At 40.0% G+C, this 24917-nt stretch overlaps 1 protein-coding gene across 8 annotated transcripts in view; it reads right to left on the bottom strand.

Moving 5' to 3' along the window:
- spag9b (sperm associated antigen 9b) overlaps window positions 1-24917 on the bottom strand; it is a 48240-nt gene that overhangs the window by 15575 nt on the left and 7748 nt on the right. For 5 of the 8 annotated variants that reach the window (XM_061029050.1, XM_061029052.1, XM_061029051.1 and 2 more), the window contains exons 2-12: window positions 19597-19717; window positions 16758-16828; window positions 14330-14445; window positions 7810-7957; window positions 3679-4021; window positions 3445-3538; window positions 2725-2849; window positions 1764-1821; window positions 1083-1235; window positions 923-980; window positions 539-669 (exon numbers count right to left, since the gene is read on the bottom strand). In XM_061029050.1, the coding sequence (XP_060885033.1) occupies window positions 539-669; window positions 923-980; window positions 1083-1235; window positions 1764-1821; window positions 2725-2849; window positions 3445-3538; window positions 3679-4021; window positions 7810-7957; window positions 14330-14445; window positions 16758-16828; window positions 19597-19717 (1418 nt within the window). Of the gene's footprint in view, window positions 1-538; window positions 670-922; window positions 981-1082; window positions 1236-1763; window positions 1822-2724; window positions 2850-3444; window positions 3539-3678; window positions 4022-7809; window positions 7958-10716; window positions 11393-14329; window positions 14446-16757; window positions 16829-19596; window positions 19718-24917 lie in introns of those variants that run through there. The other 3 variants (XM_061029055.1, XM_061029056.1, XM_061029057.1) reach the window with 3 other exon arrangements.

Here is a 24917-nt window from a genome sequence, read left to right as displayed (position 1 = left end):
TATAGCAAAGAGTAAGGTCTTTTTACCTGCTTTTTGTAAAGTGCCTTGACATAATACTTGCTATGAATTGGGGCTATTCAAATAAAGATAGATTGATTGATTGGCAAGCATAGATAAAGTTGAGCTGAGATACAGATGTGCAGATTGTTTTGTTTAGGGTTTATTCAAATGGCTAGAGTACTGTACACTTAGCCTTTTTATGAATTATTTGATCTTTCATCATTTTGTCTTTGATATTATCATACAAATACAATAGTTATCATACATGTGCTAAAAAGGATGTGTACAGGAACAGGCAACCTGTTTGTCATTCAACCCTGCTCTCAGCCAACTTTGTATGTAACTGGGATCTGCATCAGTGCTCTGCTAACCTCCAAGGACACACGTCATTATGACTGATGCAGTCCTATATTGTTTATGCAGACCTAAAGATTGGCTTATAGAAAATAATCACTCATCAAAATGGAAGAAAAATGTTTTCTAACCAACATTTTCAACTGGTTGAGCATTGCTTTAAGTCCACTGCCTCCGGCCTCACCTGATCATCTCTGTCCACCTGACAGCCTCCTGCAGCTCCATCAGCCTCTCCTTATACTGGTTCCTCTCCATTAGCACCCTGGCCATCTCCACCCTGGTGAAGCGCTTCCTCTGTGCTGTGGGCACATCGCTCTGCAGGTACAAAACCAAAACGTTAATGGATAACACAGAAAGCTTAAGTGTAAATCAGAAGATCATTATGATGGACTCGCTTTTTAATAAACACACTTAAAGCTTTACCAGGCTTTACTGGAATCATGCAGCATTTACATTGTAATAATTGAAAATATTAAAATTACTTCAACATTTAGGTAGCCTACCTCAATAAGCTATATAATTTTTATCAAAAACGATGTATGACACAGTGAGAAACACAAGGACTCACATCATCCTCATTGTCGTTCTTGACCTTATGTTTGGCTTCTTCAAGCTCTGCTCGAATCCTGCAAGCAGGGAAACACATTTTAGGTCTTCAGCATGCATCTTTTTACAGTATGAACTCCAATGTATGATGATGAACAAGACGGCAGTGCACATCAACTCACTTCTTGAGTTCTTCTTCCAACTCTTTGTTCTTCTCTTCTAGTTTGGTCTTGGACTGAGTGACAGCTTCCAGCTCCCCACGCAGACCCTCCTTCTCACAGGACAGCTCATCCACACGCGCTATCAAGTCGTTTTTCACCACATTCAAAGCATTTCTGAGGACGAAATATCAAATTAGATACATTCCAATGTAATTATAGCTTTTGACACAAGGTGGCAGCACTGCCTTGCTGCTCCAATATGCACCAGGGAGAAAATTGCTTTCTTCATGTATTTATGAAAGAGTTTCAAGAGCGTATTCTAAATGGCATCTTTAGAAGTGGTTTAAGTCACCACAATATTACTCTCAGCAGATTTGAGGTTTGCTATTCACTGACAGTGAGGTAGAGCTTCATCTGATTGGCTTAATGGTGTGAATGCTAAGCCCCTGTGTTTCTGTATGAAGTGAAGCAGCTGAGCTGATACTTTAGCTTCTGGCATGCTGAGTGTTAATGCATTATGTGTGCACATTAATTGGAAGTCCTATTCATACCATGTCAGGTATTCTTACTTGGTGTGTTTATTGGACATGTTCATATAACAAATACAATAAAATGAAATGCATAAGTCAGCTGTTACTTATACACAAATGGCAGAGAGCTTTAAAAAGGAAATAAACTACAGATGTAATAGTGAATACTAACTTGGTCTCCAGCAGTTGAGTGTTCTCTTGGATAAGATGTTCAACTTCCCGACCCATACCTGCAAAATGACCACCAATAATGTAAGAACAAAGCGAGGGATATCACCCAGCACTCCAGAAGAAAAAGTGAAATATTGAAGAATCACATAAAAAGAAGTGTTTATGTCTATCCTATACACCAACAGTTCTCACAGTCTTACCTAGAAAGTTGTAGTCTGAGGATCATGCAAGAGACAATTAAAGATGCTTCATAAGTTACATGGTCTCATTTTAATATCTCTATTCAAAAGTATTACTGCTCTACACATCACAGGAGTGTCGTTCTAATCTACTCTTTAGAACTAAAGAAAGTCACAAAAGGAAATGAAACTGAGCTGAGAATCAGAAGCCCTTTTCAGAGTGCGATTAAGGAATGAAACTATGCCGTCATTTTGTCTATTCTTATTGATTCTGCAAACGCTTAAAATTGGCCTCCCAGTCTGTGAATTTACATTGTGTTATGGATGACGAGGCACGCTGTGTAGAGAAACATCAGGAGCTTCACATATACATAAACTCAGACATGCACACACACAGCTCTGTTTCCTCCCACTGGATCTGCCGATAAGGTCTCGCCCCCGTTACTATCTCTGAAGGCGGTACAGAGGGGGAATCATTTCATCCCCCACTTTTCGCCTCCTAGACATTCATAATGAAGGAGAGACATCACAGAGGAGTAAATATCACGCTTTCAATGGGCAGTCTGAATAGGGCTAGTGATACAAAGGAGGAGGAGAAGAAGGAGCTAGCAAAGAGATATCTGGACATACACACCAGAAAAATCATCTGAGAGAATATAAAGCCCGACAGCCAAAGAAAAAAATAATAATTCAGAGAAGGTTGCAGGGGAAGAATAAAGAAGAGACTGTGACAAGATGACAGTATTAGAGGATGCGAGGCTGAGGCAGTTTGAGGATTCTTACCCAGAAGATCCGCCCCCTCGTCCATGTCTCCAATCAGGTCGTTTCCTGCAGACGACAGCTCCTCAAACAGCGAGTCAGTGTTTCGGTCAAACGCTAAATTCTCGATTCCACCTTTAGTTGGAGTGCTGGATGGACAGACACGGGGAGAAAAGAGAGGGATCAAACTGGTTTTACAATGAAGTCATGATATTGAATTCATGTCAAACAAGACTTTTACTACTTCAACTTTGATACAAACACGTTTCACTTAAAATCCCATTAAAAGGCACAATCTTTCCAGTCGAGTCACCATCTTTAAAAAAAAAAATGTATATATCTATATCTACGGATGAAAGATAGATGTAAGAAAGATATCAGCCTGTATATCGGTATCAGATTTCTTTCTCTTTCTAATATCGAGATCGTATCAGCACCAAAAATCTCTTATCGGTCGGGCCCTACTTTCAACATACACAAAGCTGGCCACATGCTGTTCAAAGCGTTGGCTAGAAATACTATTTAAAACTGGTTATATTCATGTCACCAGAAACACAGCAGCAGAATGGGTCCCAGAAAATTAACTAAATTTTCAGACAGGTGAGGGGGAGGGCAAATCTGACAGAGTATGATCCATTTTTGCAGCAAATCTTTTCTTTTCATAAGATTAGTCGTAAGGATGAAACAAATGAACCCATCCTGCCTAATGATTATCCTATAAAAGAGAAATAATGAGAATTGTACCTTGTTCCTCGGCAGCCATCAAGGTCCATGTCCAGCTCGGGAGTGGACTCTATGATGGCCTGCACCTCAGACTTCTCCAGGTCATCAGCTCCATCTGGTTTAACCATCAGAGATACAAAACAAGAGAGTAAGCAAGCTTGTGCACTCCAGCAGGGGGTTGAAATGTCTCGTGGTTAACTCTACCAACTATCCCCTTTGAGGGGTGAAGGACCTGACCATCATGCTCAAGCTTACCCTGCTGTCCTTCTTGCACCGCTGTAATGTTCTTACTGCTCTCTGGTTTCCCGCTGGTCCTATCCAGGTTCTTATTGAGTCCTTCTGAAACTCCCTGTTCCTGCAGGGGCGTGTCCACTGACTCCATGGCGACATCAGAAGCATCAGTAGACTCTCCGCTATGAGGAGACTGTGGTGTGGTTGACTGAGAGTTAGCGCTGAAAGTAGACGACGAGGTGTTGGATTTAGAGGTGCCGCCCTGAGAGGCCATGTTGGATTTGGATTCTCCACTTTTGGAGACACTTCCCTGGTTGGTTTGGGTGCCGGACTTGGCACCTCCACGGTTAACACCTGCCAACTCATCCTAAAGATGGAGGAAGAGGAAAGCAAAGACAGAACATTAAAAAAAAATGTACAGGAATAGCAATGCATATCCATCTCACATCCATATATGGTCACTTCATTCTCTGAAAAAACATGTCAGCAGCCAAATTACAAACCAAAGGTTTAAAAACTGCATTCTTCAAAAACAATTAGTAACGTGAGTGTAGTTTTCTTATTAACAGTCTGTGAATAACAATATGATCGATGTGATTTTAACATACTAATTTATATGTATTTGTTATACTCTCACACACTTAGCTGTATATACAGGCACTGTGAGAACAATTAATAACAGAAAAATAAAATCTCTCCATCCCGTCAAAGCAATGGCAGGAAACACTTTATCAAGGTGATGATCAAGGTTAACTTATTGTTATTTGATTTAGAGCTCGACCGATTAATCGGCCGATATGAGTTTATCCAGTGAGCATCCGTATCGGCTAATTTTATTGCAAATATGCGGCGATATTAATGGATTTACTTACCAGTTAAATAGCATTTAATTTGAGTATAGATGGTTTACACAAGCAGTTCTCTTTCACCAGCAGAGGGCGCTATATGGAGTACAACAAACATTATCACTCTCCAAAGTGTCAAGCGGTGATGCACAAACATGGACAGTTACGTTCCAGTTGAGTGACCAGCTTGTCTACGTTATATATTTTGTTGTGTTTGAGGGATCAACACAATAAATGTGTAAATTATATCTTTCTCTACAGATTTCATAGATCTAAGAAAGATATCGGCTGATATATCGGTATCTGATTTTTTCCCCCGGATATCGGTATTAGTCAGGCCCTAGTTTGATTACATTGTTTTTGAGCAGAGCCATCCTCTGTCCTGCTCCACTTGCTGGCTTTTTCCAAATTTTTCATCCATGAGCTTCTAGAATGGCCTTATATGACAACTTTGAAAATACAATCACTAGCTCAGGAGAAGTAATTAAAGGAACCTGTGCTTTTTGTCTTTCAAATGTATTGCAAGACTATTTTTTTGCACTTTGCCGTTATTGACGGGGCAGATGAAGTGAAACAGGATATGTAGGACGAGATGGTAGGGTAGACATGCAGAAAAGGGCTGAGGGTAGGGACTCTGTCTCATACAGTAGCTTCGATTCAAACTTTTACTATTCTCTCTGTTGACTAAACCAGCACATCAATATGGAATACTATTTAAACAACATCAAACCAGGCACTACATGTAAGCACCAACAGAGTCTCTAAGATTATTTTCATGCAGCTAATTCCAACTAACACTGATCAGACAAAAACATGCAACCAGGACACACCACATTTCACTTTCTAGCAAAACAATAACTTGTTAAAACACAAAAAGCACAGTCTACACACATATTGTCATCAACTAAATGACATAATTTCAGTTATTTATTTTGGCTATTCTGCTTTAATCACACCACAACAGTCAGCAGAACAACCACTAAACAAGTTAGGTAGATGCTGTTGTTAGATTCTCTCTTGGAGGTCTACCTGGTCCTGATCCTTCACACTTTCATCCTCCACTGTGATAGGGGAGACTTGCTCCTCAGGCTGAGGGATATCAAAGATCTTTTAGACAATAATACAAATGAAACCTAAACTAAGATATGTCCCATTTCTATGTAGGAGTTGCATGAACTTAAAAGAACAGAATGAAGTATTTTCCATCAGATCTGACTGGGGACCAACAAAGGAGAACAACTCTGTGGGAAAAGCCTGAACTCCATGGCAACTCTGTTGGGAGCAGTATTTATGTCGTCTTCTGGCAGACAAGGTGAACCGCTTTCTGTGTAAATGAATGACAATCAAATTGATTTGTAGTACCAATCAACCCTGAGGGAATTAATCAGGTCTTAGCAGCTCCATGGGGCGTGCAGAATTTCTAATCCTGTATTGTTTTGATTCTGTAATTCTAGCGGCTTCGGTTCTATATATAGCACAGTGCCTGACGGAAACAAATCAATCAGGACAACAACAATGCTTCCATACTGATCCCTGGGTCACCTTGAAAACAGAAGGGGGGGTTGCAGACTTTCAAAAACACAGAGGAGACTTGAAGCCATCTCAGACTCTGAAGAACGTGACGTTAAGCAGTAGTTTATTCAAACTGTTTGGTTCTCTTAAAGTCATCCCAGCCTCTGTGTGTCTATATTGATGGGAGGATATCCCCTTAAATCCTTCGTATGAATCTGCTCCACTCTTTTGTTGCTATAGTAGCACTGAGCAGCCAATAGCGGGTAAGCTCCCCTCTGCAGCAGCTCTGCCGATAAGGACTCTTACACTACGCTCACATTTTTGTTTTCCAGACACACACCAATGCGCAGATGTTGAGAGGGAAGGATCATTAAGTGCAAATCTTTGAAATATCAGAGGCCGAAATCCCCAAATACTCTTGTGTATCTGTTCTGGGAGTGCCTGGTAAGACTGATTGACACTTGACACGTCCACAGACTGCTTTAATTTACACTTACAGTATATTTAAAACAAAGCTCTATTTTTCTTACACATTTTGGTGTCCAAATTGACAAACAGTACAAAGTGGAATGCTTCAGCCAGCAGTCAGACTAACACTGCCAGATCATAGTACGTCCACTTATAGTGCTTATGTGTAAAAATCAAGATTCTAATCTTCTGAGATTTTAAATATACTAAATTCGATTTTTTTTTTACTAATCAGTGACTCTCTGCTGTGCTAATGCTAGCTCTTTAACTCAGTAGAATGCCAAATGGAGCAGCAAGAAATTCAGTCAGTCTCCCAGATGACTGGAGTAGATCCTGAAGTATTTACCAATTCAAAAATAGACTTTGAATCATGAATGATCCAAAATCTTTTGAATCTAAAATAGATTCTGAATCAAAATCGAATATAATTGAGAGACACCCAAAGATTCCCAGCCCTAAGTGCTGATTTTGTCCACTGACAGGATCAGATTATTTTTTCGTTTCGTCTTATAAAGCATTTGACATAAATAAATATTTTTTGTTGAGTTTAAAAGTACATACTTAATCGTCATTTACACGTCTTAAATCTAATGTAATACTGGGCTCAGACTTACAATAAAAACAGCATACCTCTTATGTTTCAATATGTTTCAGGGCTTACATTTAAAAGAACATTTATTGTCCATAAATGTTCATGAAACAACAAAACACAAACCCTTAAAACATGCATCGAAATGAAGCATACTCAGTCTTAAACCAATTCTCAACTCTTACGATGTCCATGTGACCCTGTACTAGTGTAATAACAGCAAATGAATACTTATTAGGAGGTCGTTAATATTCATGATAGAGCCTTGCTGGCAGCATGGTATCCAACAGCAACAATGAGAAGACACTCTGTCCTTTCCACCCTCCTTTTAGGTGAAAGGCAGGCCCCCGAATGGTACCACTTCCTCTGCTTGCCGGGCTCCAAGCCACCCCGTTACCCCGACACACACAAACACACACACACACACACACACACACACACTAACACACACTCACACAAACTGTTAAAAATTCTGGACACACTGAACAATCCTTCCTCTCTGAATAGAAATGTACTCTTTCTTTGGTGTTCGCTGGCATTGGGTATTTTGTTTCCACAACCTGTTCTAAGTGAACTTGGGATGATGTCATCAGCATGATCCGTGGGAAGCTCTGCTGGACAACTTCAGACAATAACTTTACACTCTATTACAAGTGATGAAAATCTCTATTTTATATGTATCATGGTTACAAAGGCAGGACTGATTGGTCTGAGTGAGCTGTGTTGTCGTTCACGTCATACCTTGAGGCTGGTGTTGGACCGCGGATGGCTAAGGTTGTTGAATCTCCATGGTTCAGAGGAGGTGTCCACAGGTTCCCTCTGGAGGTCAGGGGTCATACCATCAGTCCCAGGAAGTTGGAATATGCCCATGGAGATGGGACGCTCCTTCCTGGATACAAAGACAAACAGAAGAATGGTTTAAAAGAGAGAGGACATTTGTATTGTTATTTTTGTTAGGATTCTCTTACGTAATACCAAGAGGTGTTAGCCTTCAATGGTACTCTGTCAGGCTGAACTTTGGCATAGTGGAGTGACAAGCTAAATGCTAATGTCTGCATGTTATCAAACTGATGTTAAGCTATTAGAATATTTCGCACGTTCACAATCTTTGTCCAAATATGTTGAAATCTACAATTCAGTACTTGAATGTAATGTTAGATTCACAGTTATGTAGGTATAAAACAAAGTGTTATTTTGAATTCAGAAACATAAAAGTGTGGTCAAAAGTCCAATTTATTAAGACATTTTACTTTAAAGTTTTCAAATGAATTCAGGGGATCATCAAAGTCAGTTGTAAACATGAATATAAAAACACTTTGAGCCCTCGTGTAGACGTTGGAAGATGCCAGTTGATAGGTTAAAACTTTGACCAGCTGGTTAGTTGTGTAGGAAGTTATTGATACACTTGATTGTCTTTTGATGCTTTAATGATAAAAAAAAAAGTTATTAGATAAAAAGTTTACACCTATAGAGTCGTGTCAGTTGTTCAGTTCTCTGTTAAGATAAAATAAGAGAAAGATAAGATAAACCTGTATTCATCCAACAACAGAGACATTTACAGCATCACAGCAGCAAAGAGCAAGGATATCCAAAAAAAGATCAGAAAATGCAGGGGCGCCGGTAACCTAGTGGTTAGTGCGCGCGCCTCATGTACAGAAGCGGGCTGCCCAGGTTTGAATCCCGGCCTGTGGATCTTTTCCCGCATGTCGTTCCCCACTCTCTGTGCCCGGTTTCCGACTCTATCCACTCTCTTATCTCTAAAATAAAAGGCATAACAAGCCCCAAATAAACCTTTAAAAAAGCGCGCACACAGTGTATAATTAAATAAACAACAAAAATAGTTGAGGAGCCAAAAACAGAGCTGCAGTTGTTAGATATGTAGTATGAACATTCACACTGAAGCCCTAACCACTGGAAAGATATTCAGATATTCTATGTGAATCTTCCAATCCATCAGAACAATTTTTGATCTTTTGGGCCATTTCAGGACAGCTGAAGAGAGACAGGATATTTTGGGAGGAGAGAGTGGGGCATGACGAGCAGCAAAGGGCAGGGGAATCGAACCAATAGCCGCTGGGATGACGACTTTTGCCACCGTAGGCGTGCAACATAAGATTTTTTTAAATTAAAATATTGATATTTGGCATCAGTAATTCAGTAACTGTATCACATGAGTCTGGAAAAATCATGACATTTAATGGACAATAACTGCCAGGGCCTGAAATCAAATAATTACTTTAGTAGTAAAGGAAACATTTGAAAAGGGAAAGCAGCAAGGGCAAGAACATGTGATTTATACTTGGCAATCAAGTGAGGATGGTATGGGATATATTTCAGACTATATAAAGCAGGTTGGACATGCTTTCATTGGAGAGATTAGTTTTTATGTAGCAGCTTCTGTTTGTCACACTGTCTGAAGACCCTCCGTTTCCTTCTGCTATTCTGAATGAGTAGGTTTCTAATGTTTCAGCCTGTATTGTAGGTTTTTCATTCTTCAGTGAACTGGAAGTGGATCAGAAGGAAAGAAAAAAACAAATTGTGTGACATCGTCATGTCCTAGTCGAGACTTCACACTGAGGTGTTGCTGCAAAGATTCCCCCGACAAAGCTTGATCCTGAAGTTGTGGGGAGAGAAATAAAGCTGCTTGTCTCATAAACTCCATTACCTCCCACCTACTAGCTCAAGCAATAACACTATCCATTTGTATCTGACACCTTGCAGATATACAAGGCCATATTTATTATTAGAAAGAGGTCAGCTAAGTGTCCCTACACAGAAGCATCAACGATTTATAAATGAATATATTTGATGGATGGATGTACACAGATGCAGAAAATACAGCTCTGACTGACTGCAGAAAAAGTTTACTTTTCTCTCTTGCTTTGTTCACACTTTAATACTAGACAATATCCTGAAGCTACATTTGTAAAAATCAGAATGAATAGCAATAAGTTGAAAGTAACTCCTGTATTTTGAAACTTGCAAACACACAGCTCTATCTTGTATGTGTTCATAGATAAACTTCCATTTTACAGCAGCTCTGAGCATATGAAGCCCAATGATAAATTGGCAACAATTAGGAACACACTGAAGTAAATACACTGGACCCTCTGTTACACCAGTTACAAACCAGCAGCTCTTCTCAGATATATTATACTGGGAGAGCAGAACAATGGCGGTCCCAGTGAAAAGAGCAGCCGGCATTCAGGGATGAAAAAACAGCAGCCCAAATACAATAGACACACCACCATATTGGGGAGGAAGAGGTCACATGCAGGCCACTGATGGTCACCATTGCAGTCTTTTGTTGTATTTCAGCTGAGTGGTGAGGGAATCTAATACATGGCCACTATCAGTCCTACTATTTTATAAAGATGTGTGAGAGTTTATTTGGTCATTAGAAAATAATCATATAAACTCTTGTGAGGTGGATGTTACTAAGGTGATGCTGTCTTCCAGGTATGACTCTGCCATTTTTCACATCTTTCTTGACCTACTTTTAGCATGCAGTCTCATACTGTCAGACTATTACACACCCACATGAGAGAAACACTGCGACTGCATGGCTACCAGCTGCTACAGAGCAGCAAGGTGGATACAATTGAATAACACAAGTTAATGTAAAACGCACACAGATACACAGAATACCTGCAGAGTCTGGGTAAGGAAGGTAAGGGAGGCAGGGCAGGTAGGCCACCAGTGGAGACAGAGTAGTGAACCAGCAGCAGCACCGACAGAGAGACCAGTACAGCAGAGTTGATGACCACCGCTCCTCCAACAAAGCCAAAAACAAACAGCAGCATACACCCGGGGCTCATGGCCCCCCCAAATGATGGCCCAGTGCCTAAACAGGGACCAGAAGGTTTGGGGGGCACAGATGATGACAGCAGATAAGGTGAGCGTCACTGAACCATCAAATTGGCAGACCTCTGATTGGATATCACCCTCTGTAAGTTCAAAAAAGCTGTATCCTTGTAGCAGTAGTGGGCTCTGTAAACTGCAGCTCAGTATTGAATCAGACACAGAGCAGGTCAGAGGCAGAATCTGCCAGCAGCAGTCACAACAACAGTAATCCCGGTGGCATCAGCAGCAGTGACTGATTAAAGCCGAGCAGCAGCACACTCTCCCAGCTGGGAGAGGCTGGAAGCTGCAGCAGCAGCAGCAGCTCCTCTCCACCAGTGTCCTCCTCTAGTGGGTGATTCTGTCTTCCTCCTCCTTCCCTCTTCCTTTTCTCCGCTGAGATGAGACGCGGCTGCTGCTGTGCCGTCTAGAACACTCTGACGCTCTCCCTCTCTCACTTTGGTAGCAACCAACAACCCTCCCTCTCTGTCTCACCCCATCTCTCTCCCTCTCTCTCTTTTGGATGCTGAGGCAGCTCGTTCCATATGCCTCCACTCAGGCTGCAGCTTATTGGCTGCAAAACGGGGAGACTGATTAAAAGTGTGAGTGAGTCAGTGAGGGGAGGGGAGGGAGGGAGGGTTGGCAGTGTGTCTTCTTTGACTGGAAGAGAGTGAAGGGCTAGGATATACGGGATGCTGCCTGAATACACAAACACAATACATCGTAATACAATGTGCAGTGCCATTCTTATTAACACTACTCGCACCTCTTGAACACATGCCAAAGATGAAACAAGGATCTTCAACTTAAAGGGGCATGTATCATTATTTCTAAATGAGAATGCAGGTATGTTTAAACATGGGCTCTATTTGTTATATATTTGGGGGTCCTTTATAAAACATTGTTTTAAGATCAACTATATGCAACTTTTCCCCCTTTAATGTGGTTTCAAAGGTCGACGTAATAGCACGATAACTTTCGACATGACGTTTCTTTCATGTCTGATCGCATTAAATTCAGTGTGTGACTTTGGCAACGGGCGGAGGTTATCTCGGGAGAAGTGCCTACAGCTTTACAGCACTAGTTCACACACGAGCCTTCGGTTATTAAAAGAAGCCAGCCAGCCCGTCTCTGTACGGGTTGATACAATGGCTGAGGCTAAGAGGAAGAGGACAGTGACAGATGAAGTTGCAAAGATAAAACAGTTACCAAGCAAGAAGCTCAGTGTACCCTCCTGCAGACGTTAATCATAACAGAACTGGAGGTTACATTTGGCTGTATTGTTATTGGTGTAATCGTTGTCTCATGTTTAGCATCTTTAAACCCAAGTTATGTTTCCGGTTTGCATACATTCAATAAATTAAGACTTTAGATTTAATTTAACACCAAAAACTTGTCGACCTTTAAGTTTGCTGTAGAAGTTTAGAACCTTACAAATCTACTTCAACTGTCCAATGTAGTCATTTAGCTGCAACCCATAGATATCATGAAAACAGTTCAATAAACATAATTCACATGAAACAACATATAGTTACTTTAAAACAAACAGTAATTTCATCTTGCAGAACATTGTTTACGTCAGACTTAATGCTTAGCTTGATTTTGTTGTTTGGGAAAGAGTCAAAAGCCACAGTAACAGCTAACTTGTTCTGTCAACATAATACTCAAAATGAAAATAATAAACAGAGGATTGCTATGTGGGCCACTATCTTTTTAAAATACTCTAACGACAGAGACAGGGACCTATGAAACGTGCGTCTCTATCTGGCCAATCACAGCTTACAAATGACAGGTTGTTGATAAGTGCAGCGGCTGAAAACAAACAATCGTCATCTAAATACCATGCCATTATATATTCACTGTTCAGCTGGCCTTGCCCACAGAGCTTACGACATCGAGGTACGTAATATGGCAAAGAAAAGAAACTGCTATGACCTGGAGAGTGACACCATAACAAGAGAAGTAGAGAGGTATAACATTCTGTTGTTTGGTCTGAAAAACGGGATCAGAAGGCGTCAGAAAAAAACACGTCTGAAGGGAAGAAAATCTCTGCTGCAGTTGACAATCCAAATCCAGCTGAGGTTTCAATATTCAATTTACACATGGGTGATATATAACTTGTATAGTCTAAGCTATAAAATAACAACAGCCCTTTTTTTTAACCTGAATGTGAAGAACTAAGAGAGCTTAAGATCGCAACAAAAAAGCATGTTGGGGCTCTTAAAAGAAGCAGCCCCCATATTGGAGGAGGTCAGCCTGAAACTGTCTCAGACCGAGGAGCAAGTGGCTGCACTGATCGGTACAGCCTTAATATCAGGCATGATCTAAGAAGTTTCCAGCACAGCCTGATTTGTCAACATTGACTTGAAAATGGAAATATACAAGCTGAGACCTGGCGTGGGATTTAAGCATATCCTCTACTCACGTCCAGACTGTGCCAAACATTGTGTGGAAATGACTGTACAAACCAGTCTTCTGTCATACATATGTTTGATAAATGAGGGTCACTGTCATCTGATTTATCGTCTTTTTTTACATGTTATGATTACAGTTGATGATCAACACAGAACGCAATACTGTTAAATAAATAGGCTATCTGGTCAAAAACAGAACATGGTGGAGGGGCTTCCGCTGGTTGCAAAAAGTCTGATTGTATGCTAATCATTGAGAGAATGACCCTATACTTCACCAAGTGGAATAATGTTTAATGATCTAAGAAGACCAAAGAAGAAACACTTAATGCTGAATAAGTTTCTCTAAGTTTAATCTACTGACAATTAAAAAGTTTGTTTTAACCTCCAGGATTCCTGCAGCCGGTAGGTTCTACTCTGCAAGTGAGTGATCCATCACGAAGCTCATAATCCCATGGGAGGTAGATGCTGAGCTGCAGGCCTTAATCACACAGCCACAGCATCCTTTATCTGTCCAACTCAAGTGCATTTCATTTCCTTCCTGCAGTTCGTCATGACAGTCTCCCGCTTGCTTACTTATCAAAATGTCCTTTCAAAATACTCAACATTCTTTGTACATCCAATATCTTCAGTTTGTTGTCTTTTTGCATGCTTCAGTGCTCTGCTTTTTATTATACTGTGTTTTTCATTATTTGCTCGATGTCTTTGTTGAGACAGGCTCTCTGACTGCTTCTGCTTCATGTCTGTGGGAACACAGACTGTATGTGTGTGGGAGTAGAGCTTGAATTGGTTAAATCTGTATCAATATAGGACCTGGAAACTCTGCCTGAAGTCTTCAGCCCTATGACACATCACAGATATACATACATATATGTGACATTGTTAGGCACACAGTTAAAAATCCAAAGATTTTCTGTTGCACTGGAGTCAATTAGGACTGAATACTTCTTTCAGTTTGAGTGAACACACTTCTTATGTTGAAGTTGAATTTGTGTGCGTGGTTGTCTCACCGTGTCCTGGCTGAAGTGCTCGTGCCCGTGCCCGTGCCTGGGTCTGAGGTGTCTGCTGGGGTTACTGTATGCTGGTGTTTCGTTCTCTCCAGATGTTCCATGTAGCTGTGGATCATCTGGAAGATAGGAAATACAAACCAAGTCATTTAAGCATTAGAGTAAAAATGTTACAAATTCTGTGTACTCTTGCATTTTATACATTACACTCTACATTGTATTTATTGTCCTGTGAAGAGTTTTAATAAAGTTACAAAACAGAAATATGGATGTTCCTTTGTGACTCAAAGGAGAAAACAAGACCATCAACGACAAGAAGTATAGTTTTTAAGCTTTTAACCACTGGTGCGGAGTTAGTACCAGTATGCACCTGAAACAGCCTGTGTTGACATTTTCCACTAAAAGGGTTCACCGCGAGTGATACTGTTGACTGTCAAATGAAAGCATGATGCGTTGTTTCAATAGAAAACATAAATAGTGATTATATGGGACACAATCACTTGAGAGATAAAAAGTATTACTTTATCCACAGGGGTTGCCAAAATCAACACAAACTAAAAGTTCCCATTAGCTTTAATAACCAATGATAAAGACTGTTACGGCCCCATCCACACCCCCTCTCCTGTGTTTGTGACTGACCTCTGATTTGAGGTGCTTGTGTGTGTGTGTGTGTGTGTGTTATGATTGAATTCTCCAGGCCTGTTTTCGTTCACCTGCGCTGCCTGCTGGAAAAGCTTGATTGGAACACAGCTGCAGGAGGTATTTAAACCAATCAGAGGACAGCCCTGCGGCCAAACACCTTTAAGAAGCTTGGTCAGCCAGCAGTCGGGGCAGCTTAGCTGTTTTCAGCTCGCCACTGTGACTCTCATTGTCTTTTGTCATTCGTGTTCTGTGGTACTCGTATTATGTTGGACTTGGTCATGTTTTAGTTAGACTTAGGGATGCTGTTAATTTGTTGTTCAATTTGGTTAGTTAAGTGTAGTTAGGCTTTATTTTCATTTCTTTTCACTGATTAGACTTGGTATGTAAAACACTTGTTTAGAGTCCTTCTGTGTAACTCAGTTATTGATTTGAGCAGCACTCGTTGGCCCTTTCAGTTGCCTCACTTTTTGTTATGTATCAACTTTGCTTCTTTTGTAATAAATAACTTTAATTTACCAACATCATCTGGTTTATGTTGCCTCCCTGTCCCCCTACGAGCTGGGTCGTAACAAAGACTTTAAGAGAAGTCTGTCAGCATTAACTAGAGCCCGACCGATGATATCTGCCGCTGTTAGCATATCATGTGACAATCGGTATCGGCTCATTTATACTCCGATATGTGCAGATATTTCTAATTTAAGTTTATTATTTATTTTCACATAGAAATCAACAATTATAAATATGACTAAGTAGAAATAAGTGTTTGAGTGCACTGTTGTTATTCTGGCCAATAAAGATTTTTGTTGAACTGTCAAATAAGAAATCTTAATTTTTAAGTGTTTGATAACTGCATTTGACGGATCACCGCAATAAATGTGTTTTTATATCTATGTTAATCAATCTCTAAAGATCGATGATAGCTCTAAGACAGATATCGGCTAATCAGTATCCCATATCGTTCTAGCCCTAGAAGTAAGCCTGCAAAAATAATGTCAGGCGATAAAGCGGTCAGATAAAACTAAACTTTATTTCTATGCAAGCTGTTGATTATTCGAGATGATCTATTATGATTCACTACACACTTGAAACAGTGGGTGTCAGTATACACTCAAATGTTAAAGACCTATCGCATGTTTTCCATCTAACTTAAGTTGGATTTTTTTTTCTTATTCTTGCCAAGTGAAATGTACATTAAAAAGGAATGTTCTGTACAGCACCAGATGTAAAGGCTGAATTTTATGTTATATCAGGAGAGACTTCGGTCAAAATAAATAGGAAACAATCGACATATTAAGTATCTGTAAAATCTCAACAGCGTGTAGTCCTAGTCATTACTCTGGTCACTCACATATGAAGTGTACTGTATTGTGTCCTGACACAGCTGTGACAGTCAGTCTATTAATAAAGGTGTGCGTGTGTGTGCGTGTGTGTGTGTGTGTGTGTGTGTGTGTGTGTCAGCTTTTATTAGACCTTCATCTACTCTATTCAACATTACTCATGTCAGCTGTGAGCTGCTGAAGCCTGACAGGCTTGTTTGGACACAGGGGCATCTGTTCCTGATGCTCAGTGAATAACAGATCAGGGACGACCGGAGGCTCGACAGACGCAGAAATCATGTTGTGAACTTTGTGTATATTAATACTCAACTGTCCAACCCTTTTTTTGTTTTTAGTTGCTCTTTCTATCACTCAGAACCTGAAAATATAATATACCACAGATATAGTTGGATATTGTGTGTTTATTGCTGATCTCAAACATTTGTGTATATTTGTAACTCAGAAGAGCATACCTCAGTGTGTCTCTGATGGAGAGTGTTATACTCCTTCTTGAGCTCTGCTTCTCTCTCCTCCAATCTGCTAACTACAAAACAAAAGACATCATTAGTACATTTGATAAGAAAAAGAATGAAGTAAAAATGAACAGGGTCTTCACATTATAAATGGTTCTGTGAATTAGCTAATGTCCATTCATAAATTCTTTGACAAATTAAAACTATTCGACAAATTTCCGACAGAAATAAAGTTCTGATATTCAAAGTATTTTTGATAATTTGTCAAAATTTGAATCCGTTGTATCTAATGTGGTCTTAAAAGGTTTGCTGCAATAACCTTTTAGCGCCAGAAGAGGGCCACCATGCATCAACAATCCCCTTCTGAGCTGAAACAGACTGAGATATGAAATTATCATCACTACTCTTTAAAGCTATTTTAAAGCTTAAACACTCAACTTAACATGTCTGCAAAAACACAGGGCAGCTTCTTGGATTCATTTTTATAAAGGCCTAAAATGTTCATGTTAACATCATTGGTTGTAATAAATGTCCAAGTTCAAGATTTTAAACGGCTCTTTCTCTTTTGAAACACAAGAAATCAAATATTTTATTAATGAAACTGTCAAATAGCTCACTAACAGGTAAAAAAAAGGTTAAAAGATCTACACACCGATCTACAGAGCAACCACCACCTTCCTGTCAGCGACACTAAATATCCATCGTCTGAAGCTCTTAGTTGGCATTCGTTTGTAGACAAAATAGCCTGTAAGTCTTGTGTGTGTTTTCAGCTGCCAGCCAAGCAAAACGCCCTCAAAACAAGACACTTAATGTCAACTGAAAATCCATAGAAGTGCTCATGCAGTGAGCGCTGGCTGAGATCAGACGCCACCCATTCACAGATCCTTTCACACTTGATGCATCGAGTCAAAAATAACAGTTTTTCAGGTGTTCAACAAGCACTTGATCAGTGAAGAGTGACAGTTCAGAGAGCAGCTGCACATAACGATGCAAACTGTGATTTGTGTGGTTGTGAGAGAGCTGATAAAAGAGGAAGTAGTGGGTGAGATGTTCATCAGAAATAACCCAGGTCTGATACAAAAGGTGTAAAAAAGGAAGTGATCCTAAAGGAAAGCCCCACATGAAAAGCCTGAATTAGAACGGATCTTTCCTTCAAGAATACAACAAAATAACGAGTGAATCAATAAGTTGAGGCAAACCTGTAGGCCTGCAGATTTAATCAAAATATTATCAAAATAGCAAATTCTCAAAGTGCAATGTCCAAATCTCAAAGACAACATTTTGTTGAAAAAGGAAAATTTGTGATGAAACATCATTGAAAAATTAATTATAATTTTTTAAACAAATCTCATCCCTGCAGAGATATGTCAACATAATGATTTCATATGCTGTTCAGTGAAAATTTAAAAACGTATAGGTGGCTATCATTCACTAATAGTGAAACTTTGCAACCATAAAAGTCTGTAAATAAAATAGTAATATGATTTATATTTGCACCAGGACTTCATGGAGCACAATCTCAACAGGGGATTTTGGGTGCGGCAAACCAAATTAAAAAACTTGATTCAGAGTATTTCTTATCATCGGAGTTTGTTTTTAGAAACAAGAAACCTAAAAATGCTAAAGTCTCACTGCTGCTAATTTGTTGAACAAACATAATCAGAGACAAATGAAACAGCTCAACAGAAAAAGAGGAAGTTTCACACTGAAGGAAATAAAAATACATTTTCTATGAGGTCTCAAATTTTCCCCTTGGTATAAACGATGTGTATGTATCGGCTCTGTGGAGGAACAAAAAGAAGTCACACGCCCCGTCAACTGCAGTCATGCACACGTCATGTGGATTTCTTCTAAGGCCTGAAAACACGACCACACTCTCAGACTTGCAGGGTCATTCTGGTGTTTTTCAACGTGGGCTGTTTTAACATTATTTAGGGTTTTACGTCAGTGTGTTATACTGATCATTTATTGGATCAGAACAAAGCATTTAAAAACAAAACCACCAACACGATGAGACCAACAGTCCAACAGGTAATGCAGCTGCAGAACACAAACTATTGAAACGATTGTTTTGGCCCATGGAGTCTGGTGGCTCTGACGAGGGCTATATAACAGCTGGCTTGATAAAAAAAAAAAAGATCCTACCTCTACCTGTGACAAAAGATTAAATAAAAACCTTGTGTGCAAAGTTTGAATGGGCGTTTTCAACCTTAAGGAGCCATTTTGGAGCCATTAAAGCCTAATTTATGGATTTCTAGCTCAGACAATCTATTACAGTAATTTGTCTGTCATTTGGATCCCAAAGTCACTAAAATAAGTTAACAAATATCAGCAAGACGACACATGCTCCCGTAACATTTACAACGTGTTAAGACTTCAGAAAAAAGACTAAATAAGTAACCAGTAAGTTATTCCTGGAGGTGCATTTAGCAGTCCTTTTAATCTAGTTATGCAGAATCTGAAAATGTGTCTGCCCCCTAAAAATGTGTTTCCTAGATAGAGTTATCATGTTTGTCAAGGCCTAAGCTCCATATATCCTCCTGTTATTCACTTAACCTTTCTGGGCTTGAAACATGTTTGGTCTATTCAATTACAGCTCATTTAGCAGACTTGGCAGGCAAACACTCGTAGTATGTTTCTAATGGCCTTTATTCAGTAACAACATGGCCGACCATCTGCCCTCTGGCACATCAGGCTAACAAACCGTCACAAGACCTGCAAACAGTCGATGCTATCAGGCCTGTGTGTGTGTGTGTGTGTGTGTGTGTGTGTGTGTTAGACTTTCCAATAACACAGCCAGTACAGTCCCTGTAGAGAGATGTACATGTGATGGACTTACTTTGATCTGCATAGTTCTTTGTTTTTAGCTCGAGCTGGCGTGTGTGTGACTCCATCGTCACCAGTCGACACTGGAGGTCTTTTTTCTCTCCATCCTGGGAGTCTTCAAAGACGATGTACCTCTGCATAAGAAGACACAAAGATAGAAATAACATATCACATGTGATTCAAGAACCAGGGTTCCTACATTTTTTAATTTCCAATTAACATTATTTTAAGGAAAAAAATAATCTGGACTGCTTGTTGGACCTTTGTGTCCATACATGACATTTTAGTTCAAGTTTATCGTGCACCTATAAATGCTTAAAATCCATCTTTTAGAACAATTCTACAATTCATTTAGCAGATGCTTTTGTCAAAAGCGACGTACATCAGAGAGTAATGCTTCGCTTCATTTTACTCGGAACTCAGGAAAAAACTACCTCCGACTCGGAAAAGTGAAATGGTACGGCCATTCAATTCGAAACTCGGGCAAGATCCATGTAGACCCAGTTGGTATCGCCGTGCACACAGTAACAGGTAAGCAGAATTACCTGTTTGTCATTTTTAACTAAGATAGGAAGTCAGAAAAACGGACACAGAATTTTCGACTTCAGACTTGCAATTTTAATTTTAAATTAACATTCCATTATCTGTTTGTTTTAACTTTTCAATTACCTTTGACTTTAAAAAAAGGTTAAATGGTTTGATTCTGTGAAATCCAATTTATTCTGTTTCCATGGAGAGTATGATGAAAAGCAGAGATAGAGGTTTCCTTACACAGCAAGTTTAGATTATTTTTCCGAGAGCTACATCATCCATAATCCTTATCATAAACCTATGAGCTGTAAATCTATAAAACTCCCTCCAAGTGAGGGAGTGATGAGATGATTTGTGTATGGCAGCAACAGGAGACAGAAATATCACACATGGCTGTTAGTTCCTCTCTTCAAGTTTGACATCTGCTCAGCTCTGACCTACCTCACCATCAACATCTTTGATATCACTTCTCTAGAGTGTGGATAAAGAATAGTGAGGGCTGTAATCGAGATGTGTTGGACTAAATCCTGCAGTTGTGTGTGTAATGAAGATGTGCTCCTGCCAGCAGTGTGCATATAGCATCTGTCCTCCGTCCATCGTGAAATTCATCTAACTTCTTTGCACGACAGGTGCACAGTGCAGAGGGGAAAAAAAACTGCTACAGCTTTGTGTGTTTGTGCGAGTGTCTGTACCGTAACACACACACACACACACACACACACACACACACACACACACACACACACACACACACACACACACACACACACACACACACACACACACACACACACACACACACACACACACACACACACACACACACACACACACACACACACACACACACACACACACACACACACACACACACACACACACACACACACACACACACACACACACACACACACACACACACACACACACACACACACACACACACACACACACACACACACACACACACACACACACACACACACACACACACACACACACACTTCCCTTTCAAGTTAGAATCAGATGATATCATGTCGAGGTTGTTTTTTCAATCTTCACAGCAGCCTTTGTTGCTAACCTCAGTCATTCTCTCGGGGGATTTTAGACTAAACACTGTCACTGTTTTCAAATCTGGAGAAACAAATATAACTTCCACTGTGGACTGTGGGTTCAACGTACTGGTCACAGCCACCAAACCTTCTCCCCAAATCACATCTATTTTTAATTTTGTTTGTGCAAGTCTGTGTATAGACACGCACGCACGCAAATTCTTTTTAACAACAGGTCAATAGCTGCTCCCTGTTGGCAATTTCATGTTGTTTTTTAATGAATAAAAACTAAATACTAATATTAACATTGTAGCCTGAAAATAGTGGGGAAGCAAGGAACTAATGATGTGAAAATAGGGTGTGGTTTTTATTTCAACAGCAGTAAAACATGCTCCACAATATCACCCCTGTTCTTACCTTGCCTTGAATCTAATCTAATCTCAGCTCTGAGTTTCATACCAGCTTTAGTTTTGCTCTTTCAGCTCTAATAAGGAATAATATATTTGACTTAATAGTTTTTCATTTGAAAATCTGAATGAGTTCAGTTACAAAACTGTAAATATTACATTTATGAGCTGATTCAATTTAAGTAATTGAATTACTATGATATCATAAGCATCTTTGAGTATTACAAAAGTGCTTTATAAGTCTAATATATTATTATTGTCTCAGATCAACCACAGATATCCCCTCAACGTAATCAAATCAAAATCATAACTTTGTCAGTAAACATTAAAAATCATATCTTCAAACATCATAGTTTTCTTTGAACGGTCCAGAAAAATAATATGAAATATCAAATTGTGTTTCAACATGCTGTTTACTCCGCTACATGAAGGCAGGCTAACATTTGCTCATGTGCACTAAAAACAAATAGTTTTTCAGTTACATGGTCCTGGGGAAGTACAAATTTAAATTTTGGCCATGATTTCATGACAGTCGATCCAGTGGTTGTGCAGAGATGTCACTGCAAAGTAAATTCAAATAATGTCTTGGTGTTGCTCAAGGAGAGTCAAGTGTTCAAAGTATTTCAGTGTCATTGCATGCGGTACATGAATCACCACCATTATAACATAAGTATGACAACATCATACTGATAGGCCAAACACAGTGTTTCAATAACAGAGCTTTCAGCAACCGACCAGATTAACAACACACTGTTTGAATGAGAATAAAATAGATGAGAATCATATGGTTTTGTTGCTTTCTTGATAGTTTATTTTAAACATCCATTGATGCCTCAGTTGATCAGCTGAGTCAGGTGTCTGATAACAGGCACAAACTTTGCTGTGGCCGTAAGCTTGAGGTCTTGTGATGTTGGTCCTCACATTGGAGAGGAGGCCCTATGGTCAGGCCCCGGGCAGGGAATGGATGTCATCTGAACGATGAGGATCACCTGAGAGCCCACTAACAAAAAGCCTTTTCTCTATACAAACGTCACACTGAGGCTAGAGATTTAAGGTGACTCTAAAAGTGATCTCTGTAGAATTTATGAACTTCAGTCCTGGATTGGATAAAATGTTAGTCACTGCCTTTAGGAGTGATCTACGGGTCGGGTAAAGAACTCAATTGTATGGATGGACATAAAGTGAAAAGTTGCATTACCGGTATACGCTTAACAAATAACGACGCCCACTCTACTTGACTTGCTGTACTTTATGTTTGAATGTCTCCAATATCTTGTGGCATCTCACAAATAGAAAGAAGTTAAATAATCTTTCCCTTGAACTGAATTTGATTTTGGCTTCTAGGGATTGGTGCTTTCTGGTACCTGTACGTGATTGGCCAGTACCAGTAAGCTCATGGACAAAAGGTGCTCTTATGAGTATTTACGTTAGTCCCTCTTATTCAATGCAGGGCTTTCCATAAGGGCCGGCTGTCAGTCAAACAGCGGGCTATTCACTCGTCAAACCCGCCTCCATATGTGTCTGTGAGTCGAGGCTCAGCTGAGAGGAGACTTCAGAAAGAAAGAAGTGTTATTTACTGCACAAAGAAGCTCGTCGTTACTACGTCTCCTTCAGAAAAACACCTGAAACAAACGTGGCACAAGGTGACGTGTGCACAGTAAGCATTAAACAGTTTTCCTCCTACGCTACGCAGGCATGTATGTGCCTGATGATGAATCAACAAATCAGTGAACTATCTTTATATAGAGAGAGTCACATTTGTCTGGGTAAAATGATGAGAACATGATTCTGATCAAAGAATGATTTCCTGCTCCTCCTAATAATACGGAGGATCAACCGATGCCTCCTCAGCCTGCGGGGGAGCTGTCACTCTGTCACTGTTAACAGAGACATGGTGTTCATTGACTTCAGTGATTTACCTGAGTGCTGTTACCCACAGCCTTACATCAGACCGCAGGACAAAATGCTGCATGCTCATACTCCTCTCCCTCTCTTTCCACCTTGCTCTCTCTTTCTTGGCCTGTGGGAGAGCAATGTGTCTTGATATCATATTATTGAGTAAATATTTACTGTAAGAGTCTCTGAGGTTACTTAAACTGAAAATGGCAAATATTTCCACATTGTTTCAATTTAAAAAGTAATTTTAAATTATAAATGTCTCCTTGTGACATTAACATAAAGTTAATCCCCTTATTGTGGTAAAATGTAGAGTTATATATTTTACATTCACACATTTGCACCAAATAATAAAGAGTAGTGTGTATCGATAAGTATCTGTATCGTTAAGCAGTGCTGTAACAATACCCAGTATACCTACGATACCCATCCAGGTTTTGGCTTCCATATGCGATATGTCTCGGGCTTATTTGGGGCAAAGGGTGAGGGACTTCTGGGGGGCAGAGTGGGGGTCTGAAGGGAGCATCTTAAGAATTGAGGTATTGATAGTGATGCAGCATTTGCCATATAAATCTACTTAGAGCATTAACTAACTGCCTGGCATGACTGCAGACAGCAGGGTTCATAGAGGAGGGGGGGGGGGGGAACCTCTAATCTACACTGGTACATTAACACAACATGAAGACAAGCTCAACAGTAACTGGATTTTTTTTTTTTTTTTTTGGTAATTTCAAACAGCAGAAAGAAAAAAAACGAATGCATTATTCTCTTTACCCACCAATCAAAACCATTAAAGAATAGCAAAGTGGATGGCACATGCCGCTTCACCCTCATTAGGACATCTCCCAACATCATCCTCTCTCACCCTGCTGCTCATCATATGACCCAAGAAGGTGGCGTGTAGATATGACAACGCTCCAGAGAATGAGTGTTCCAGCGTTTAACGTGCTCTCTGCACTTTTCCCCCTACACTGCATGCATAATGCTGCCTTTGTCCCTAAGTGCCAACACACACAAACACATGTGGCTCCAGGACAAGTGTGAGCACAGCCACACAGACAGGGCTCCACTGTGTTGGTACTCAATTGACAGAGAGCGAAATCAACTCCTTGTTCTGGCTCCGGGTTGTTGTCAGGGAATTTGAGAAATGGGAGTAAAGTCTTGGCCACAGATGAACTGATGAAGATGCTCCTGCAGTTATCCACTAGAATTATCCATTTTAAATGAAACAGCTGAAGATGGATGTGACAAACCATGCAACCATTTTGGTACTAAAAATAAATCTATTACAAACAAGTGCTAACTGTGAGTAATCAGAGGCACTCACAACTTGTCATAAATATATTGGCTGGTACAGTGGTTACAGAAAAACAAATGTAAATGGACTTGAGTATGTCCAGCAGAAGTAACTCTTTCCGTTCATACCCCACCGATGAAGCAGCAGGAGC

The sequence above is a fragment of the Labrus mixtus genome, chromosome 21, assembly GCF_963584025.1.
Source record: "Labrus mixtus chromosome 21, fLabMix1.1, whole genome shotgun sequence".
NCBI classification, from domain to species: Eukaryota; Metazoa; Chordata; class Actinopteri; order Labriformes; family Labridae; genus Labrus; species Labrus mixtus.
Note: the sequence above shows the minus strand (reverse complement) of the source record. Positions and strands in the feature narration are given on the sequence as shown.